This window comes from Neophocaena asiaeorientalis, unplaced genomic scaffold, assembly GCF_003031525.2.
Source record: "Neophocaena asiaeorientalis asiaeorientalis breed wild unplaced genomic scaffold, Neophocaena_asiaeorientalis_V1.1 scaffold45, whole genome shotgun sequence".
Taxonomy (NCBI): Eukaryota; Metazoa; Chordata; class Mammalia; order Artiodactyla; family Phocoenidae; genus Neophocaena; species Neophocaena asiaeorientalis.
The window spans coordinates 11,236,642-11,243,803 of record NW_020174642.1 but is presented as its reverse complement, the minus strand read 5'-3'; the positions used below and the strand labels follow the sequence as shown (position 1 = coordinate 11,243,803).

At 53.0% G+C, this 7,162-nt stretch overlaps 1 protein-coding gene across 1 annotated transcript in view; it reads left to right on the top strand.

Moving 5' to 3' along the window:
• HSF2BP (heat shock transcription factor 2 binding protein) overlaps positions 1-7,162 on the top strand; it is an 84,744-nt gene that overhangs the window by 1,372 nt on the left and 76,210 nt on the right. Inside the window, exon 2 of the mRNA XM_024758365.1 lies at positions 765-915. Coding sequence (XP_024614133.1) covers positions 768-915 — 148 coding nt within the window. The 5' untranslated portion in view covers positions 765-767. The remainder of the gene's footprint in view (positions 1-764; positions 916-7,162) is intronic.

The following is a 7,162-nucleotide window of genomic DNA, read 5'->3' as shown; positions in this document are numbered from 1 at the left end:
CCCGCCTCGGCCTTGCGCAGTGTGCCCGGGAGGGCCCAGGGCGTCGTCTGCGGACAGCATGGCCTGGACCGGGGATGGGGGGCGGCGACCCCAGGCCCGGAAACCGCGCGTGCGGGTCTGGGAGGCTGAGCGGTGGGCGGTGGGCGTGCTCCTGTGCCTCCTGTGCCCCCGCCCGCGAGGCCCTGTCGCCGGGTCGGGCTTGTCCGGCCTCACGGTTGCCCGGCTGTCACAGCCGCCGCACGTGGTGGCGCCCGAGCGGGGGGTGGGGGTGGGGAGGGATGGACTTTGGAGCCGCATCCGGGTTCAGATCCTGCTGGTGTCCCCTGGTCCTGGGGTTCCTGAGAGTCACCTAGCCCGCCTGTGTCCCCGTTTCCCAGCGGGACAGCCTTGAGGGCTGTGGTGAACACGAAGCGCGCCGGCCAGCAAGGGGTTTGGCGCACCCAGAAGGAATCCAGTCAGATTCATTTTCCTTGTGATTAGCGTGGCGCTGGCGGAGCGTTAAGAAAAAGTTGCTGGCGTTTCCCTGGGCTTTCAGCAGTAGGGCCTCGTTTGCGCCTGGAAAAACTGGCTCGTCCCTTGAAGGCTGGGGCTTCACCGCTCTAGCTGTAATGTACATAGTGGAGGGCACGTTAGGTGAAGACGTGCTTTTGACACAGTTGTGAACCCAGGAGGTGTTAAAGAGGAGGAGGCAAGCTCACTTGGGCTGCCGGTTTTAGTCGTCTGAGGACAAGTGTAGTCATCTTAAGGTGTGCTTGTTCTTTTAGCATATGGGAGCCAAAGAAGAATTCGTTAAAGTCAGAAAGAAGGACCTGGAACGACTGACGACTGAAGTGATGCAAATACGGGACTTCTTACCCAGAATACTAAACGGGGAAGTGCTGGAAAGCTTCCAGAAATTAAAGACTGTAGAAAAAAGTGAGTGTTACTTCATCTGTAGCAGTGTCTGATGGTGACAGCAGTCTGTTTCAGCAGGTTTGCCTTCCGTAGCTGTGAAGTGACTATAAATAAACTTTAAGGTACTGTTACGGTCTTTGTAATGACGTTTGGGAGAGTCTGATAAGGCACAAGGGAGGGAGGCGCCCGCGATGAGCGACTTGGCTGTGTGCAAATTTGTGTTGGAGGAAAGGGCTGCCAACTTTCTGAGTATCTGCTACCAGCTCTCCTTTCTCTCCCTTTCATCTTTGGTGGAAAAATTTTATGCTTTATCATTTAAAAGCTCTGTTCCAAAACGTAAGTCTTTTTTGTGTCACTTAAGGATCTTGCCGTGCAGCAACCTTGCAGGGGGTCAGATGTGTCTACAGAGATACTTCTGTCGATGGAGGAACGGGTCAGCTTTGGCCCTGATTTAAGTTGCTAGGACTCGTGCACTCAGATTCTGAGATTTGAGCTCAGCCATTGTGTCAGGTATCAGTCTGGGAGCCCAGCTGAAGCTCTTGGAGCTGTTTCGGATCGATTCAGCACTTGCCTGACTGAGGCCGAGTTACTATCAAATCAGCCTCCAGGGGTTAAGGCTAACTTACCGCTGTGTTTGGTTGTTTGCCATCACTGCCTAGCCTCTAGAAGAGGTGTATCGGGGAGGCCCAGGTCATGTCTTTAGCGCTAGTCCAGGCAAGAAGGTATCTGGACTCAACAGTTCACGTTTCTGGTGTGTGGAAAAGTATCTGGTCAAGGGGGCAGCCACGTCCAGTTAGAGGGGAGAATGCTCATGGTTGCCATGGCTCCCTGCCTGTTTATTCTCTCTTGGAATCCTCAGATCCGCTCTCGGCCCTGTGGTGTGCCCTGCGAGGTGGGCTCCTGCAGGCTGCGTGCCTCTTGCCTCCTTGCTGGCTGCCAGGGGCGCTCACCGATAGAAGGCGTCAGCGGGCAGAAGGAGTGGGGTGTTTGCTCCCGCTTCCTCCACAGCTGTGACTCGCACCCGGGAGCCACCCGCAGCTCTCGCTGGGCTCCAGGAGCGCTGTCTCCCCCCCTCGTTCTTTCAGCTGGAGGGCTGCTGCTAGTCCCTGGGTGCCTTACCATCCCTTTTGGGTCTCTGACCCCTGCTGTCCCCCCTGTAAGTAGTCCTTTCCATAAAGGCCACACCAGGGTTCCCTTGTTTCCCGCTGGGACGCTGCCAGGTATGCCCCCTGGCACTGGTTACCATAGCTCCAGGTCGTTGTCTTCTTAATTTTCTTAGTCCTGCTCTCATGCTCGTTTCGGGAAGGAAAGTGCCGATCGCAGCTGAGTATGTCAGCCTGCTGGGTAGTTGTATTTCTCACTGAAAATTAGTGAACTGGCATTCTGAAGAATACATCAGGGTCTTCTCATGACTTGGTGAGCGCAAGTCAATTTTTGGAGATTAGTCCTCTGTCAAAATCAGGCTGGTGGTTACAAAAACGAGGCCCACAGATGAGTCCATGGCAACTTGATCAAAGTTAGGCTTTAGGAGATCTTGCCTCACAGCCCTTGGTCTTCCCCAGCCACGCCATCACCTCTTTTCCGTTGATGTTCTCGGTGTGCTTTGCTGAGTCAGCCTTCTTTGCAGCAGCATTTCAGCTCGTGGAGGTGCTCGAGGCTCAGGCCTAGGCCCCCTTCTCTCCTCACTCCGTGGCCTCTCCGTGGGCAGTCTCTGCACACACATAGCTTTAGTTGCCATCTTGATACCAGTGTCTCATAGGTTTTTATCTAGCCTGACTTTTCCAGGCTCAGGGCCCTGTATCTAACTCCTACTTGGCATTTCTTCTCGCTTGTTTCACATTCATTTCAAATTCTAAGTGTTTGGGGCTTCCCTAGTGACACAGTCGTTGAGAGTCCGCCTGCCGATGCAGGGGTCACGGGTTAGTGCCCTGGTCCGGGAAGATCCCACATGTCGCGGAGCGGCTGGGCCCGTGAGCCATGGCCACTGAGCCTGCGCGTCCGGAGCCTGTGCTCCGCAACGGGAGAGGCCACAACAGTGAGAGGCCCGCGTACCGCAAAAAAAAAAAAAAAAAAAAAAAATTCTAAGTGTTTGTCTTAGTGTAATCAGCCTGCAGCCATCAGGAAGGACCTGTATTCTGACAAGGGCAGATTATTGGCTCGTTGCAGTGAGGGAGACCACACACCAGAGGGACTGTGGGCATTTTGCCAACAAAGGAAAGGACAGAGTTGCCGTAGGATTTGAGGCAGGGCCGAGTTTAGGTGGAGTGCACATGGAGCTGTGATTTCATGGGCTCCAAGCAGAGTAGGTCTGTGTGTGAAGGGGTCAGCATCAGGTCTCACTGCAGTGGCCCCAGGTCCTGCTTCGTTGAAAACTACAAAATTTAGGTAGATGGTGGCACATCAGGTCTAGAAATCCTTTATTTGAAGCTCTGCAGCTAGCTGGCTATCAAGGCTCTGCTCTGTGTCACAGTGACTGCAACCCTGCAGGCGAGAGTGGATGTCTCCTCCTCCTTACTAGTGTGATTCCAAACAGCACAATTTCTGATAGTCTAGGATTTTAAAGAGTAAACTTTCCCTGAAGAAGAAATCAGTAGCCACTGAAAGAAGGGTTCATCATGACACTTTACTCTTGCAGTGTGTCCTTGGGAGAAATGCTGTTTCCTGTTAACTTGGCAGCCAGCTTTCTGTGTCTGTTATCCCAGCCTAGCAAATTGCAGGACAGATTTTCGCTTTCTCAGAGCAGGCTAATTTTACTTTCTCACGTCTGACTCATGCTATCCTGCCCCTACCCCACTGGACACCAGGCTTTCCCAGCCTCCCCAGGGCACCACCATCCAGACAGAGACCTGGGATCCTCCTTGTTGCCCACCTCTCCTCTCACTGTTCTCTCCCCTTCCAGCCCCGGCCTGTCTCCCCGTAAGTCCTGTACGTTTCCCCTCATTGATGCATGCAGAATTCATCAGCCACCTCCATCGCCACTGCCTCCACCGAGTCCAGGCCCCGTCATTGGGCCTGAATCTCTGCTCCTGACAGCATTATCTCATTGCCACTTGCCAGTCCACTTTGTATACTGTAGCCTAGTTTTTAACAATTCAGTCTGATTATGTCATTCCCCTGCTTAAGTCAGTTTTCAGTGGCTTCTCTTTGCTCTTAGGATAAAGACCAAAAAACAAACAAAACCCTGGCCCCAACCCCCTACCACCCCAAACCTTAAAACTGTACCATGGCTTGAAAGGATTTGTATTATTGGACTTAGCCTCCGGCCCAGACTCATTTCCTTATCTGACTGCCTAGACAAGATTTGTCTTCCTGTTGGATGTTGTCATAGCATCCTGTACTTTTCCTTCAGACAGAATGGTTTTAGTCCCATCTTACAGTATAAATTGGTGGAAGGGCAGGGTCTCCCATTATATTCTCTGTGCCTGGCTGAGTATTTGGTCCTAAGGGACCACCCAGCCTCCCGTTCCTGCATGCTCTTTTTTTAAATTTGCAGTGGTATCTCGTGAGGCTAGTGTGTGCTGCAGGTCACCGGGTGTATAGGAAGGGAGGGTTGAAGTGGACCTGAGTGCTTGTGGTCGGCTTCACTGTGAACCTTGAACACGAGCTGGCCCTTGAAGACTTCTGCTTCTCTGGTCTGAGGCCTGGCCTAGAAGATGGCCTCCTAAGAGGCATCTTTCACTTAATTTTGGCTCCTGAATTCTTTTTTTTTTCTTTTTTTGGCTGCACTGCGCGGCTTGTGGGATCTTAGTTCCCAGACCAGGGATCGAACCTAGGCCCTTGGCAGTGAATGTGTGGAGTCCTAACCACTGGGCCGCCAGGGAATTCCTTGGCTCTTACCACTCAGGTGACGTGAAAGAAAACAAAAATCACACCCCCCCCTCTTTATCTCTTTGTGAGGACTAGGTCTGATGGCCCTTCCTCGGCCTTCCCGAGGGCCTGTCTTCCCAGAGGGATCACATGAGCCATCGCTTTGAAAATGGGTCCCTTAGAGTCAATCCAAGAATCACATGGTGACAGCAAGAGCTGTTTGACATGTGGGTTCATCCACCCTCTCACTGGCCTGTGGTCCAGGACAGTTCTTGGCTTTGACCAGTATCAGAGTTGCTGTGTGCCTCCCGTCTTAAGCAATGAGAAAGGGCAACGTAGGAGTGGATGCGGGCAGGGAGGAAGGAGAGGGAAGCCACACACCTGACTTTAGGGCACGTTTCTTTAGGAGAATAGGTGTGGATCTTTGGATGGTTTGGATGGGCTCAGGCTGTACAAGCCAACCAGAGGGCTTAGTGTGATGGGTGTCAGGTCGTGAATGGGACTTAATTCTGCCTCTAGCACGGTAGCTTAGTTTCTTTTGGGAAACTGGGCAGTAGGTGGTGGAGTTTGGAATAATCCTACAAGGGTGTTGCCTGAGACTCTTTGGGGAATAGATGAGCATTGAGGGCAGAGGCGTGATTTATTAGAAGGGAACTGGGGCGATGTTTTAGGCTAGGGTAAGGCATGTGTGAAAGTCACAGACGGGAGTGAGCAGGATTGTTCGTGGGTTAATCGGCTAGCTTCTCTGCTTGACACGTGGAGCAGAGATCAGGGTATAGCAGATGTCAGTAAATGTGAGCAGTTTCAGGAAGGCAGAATAACCACGGATTATTGTTTTAACTTTGAAAGCAGAGGCCGTTGGAAACTAGCACATGGAAATGACTTCAAAATAGTGATGAAAATGACATTTTCAGGGGAATGATTTTTGCATCTAAGTTAGGATAGGTTGAGGACTTGGTTGGAAGGTGAAGAAAAATTAACGGTAACGTGCTCATCAAGGAAGGTCTGGACTTGACGTTAGAGTGTGGACTGTGGCTGCGTGGATGGAGTGGACAGGACGTGAGAAGAAATGGTTGGTCTGGTTAGGCTCCGTAGGTGGGCGCAGAGCTCAGCGGGGGGATACGGGGATGCAGGAGTGGTCTGTGCACTGCTGCTGTGGGCCGTCTCCGCTGTTTCCCTGTCTAGAACGAGGACAGCCGCGCTTGCCTCACTGGAGGCCTCAAGCGTTACAGTGAGCTCCCCTTTGGCACGTGCTTGGTAAGGCGGGGCTGGGGCGCCCTCCAGGGAGAGGACGAGGACGTCCTCAGGTGGAGGGGCCCTGGACACTCGCGTAGTAAACGGGTCCCCGTGATGCTGCGGCGCCGCACAGCCCTCCTCGCGGCGGGTGTGGAGGGCCGATGCAGAGCTGTACTTTGGGGGGTGGGGTGGGGTCAGCACTCATAACTCCCGTGTTGTTCAGGGCTCAGCTGTACTCAGTAAAAGTTAGCTCACCCCCCTTTTCTGTCGTCCCTTCTGGTGCACGTTCTTCCAACAGTGAAGGAGGTATCACTACATCAGCGCATGGCACGAATTTGTTTTAAACTGGGAGAATCCTGCTTTTTTAAAAAAATAAAATTTTATATAGTATATGGTTGTTCAATATGTAAAATAAATGAATGTTGTATTTCCTGCATAATTATTTTAAAAATTCAGTTTTATAACATTTACTTTTAAAATCAGTGGGTGCAATGAAGGTGGGTTTTTTTAGAATTTATTTATTTATTTTTGGCTGTGTTGGGTCTTGATTGCTGCGTGTAGGCTTTCTCTAGTTGTGGCGAGCGGGGGCTACCCTTCATTGCGGTGCGCGGGCTTCTCATTATGGTGGCTTCTCTTGTTGCGGAGCACGGGCTCTAGGCGTGCGGGCTTCAGTAGTTGTGGCACGTGGGCTCAGTAGTTGTGGCTCACGGGCTGTAGAACACAGGCTCAGTAATTGTGGCGCACGGGCTTAGTTGCTCCGCGGCATATGGGATCTTCCTGGACCAGGGCTCGAACCCGTGTCCCCTGCATTGGCAGGCGGATTCTTAGCCACTTTGGATGGAGTGGACAGGACGTGAGAAGAAATGGTTGGTCTGGTTAGGCTCCGTAGGTGGGCGCAGAGCTCAGCGGGGGGATACGGGGATGCAGGAGTGGTCTGTGCACTGCTGCTGTGGGCCGTCTCCGCTGTTTCCCTGTCTAGAACGAGGACAGCCGCGCTTGCCTCACTGGAGGCCTCAAGCGTTACAGTGAGCTCCCCTTTGGCACGTGCTTGGTAAGGCGGGGCTGGGGCGCCCTCCAGGGAGAGGACGAGGACGTCCTCAGGTGGAGGGGCCCTGGACACTCGCGTAGTAAACGGGTCCCCGTGATGCTGCGGCGCCGCACAGCCCTCCTCGCGGCGGGTGTGGAGGGCCGATGCAGAGCTGTACTTTGGGGGGTGGGGTGGGGT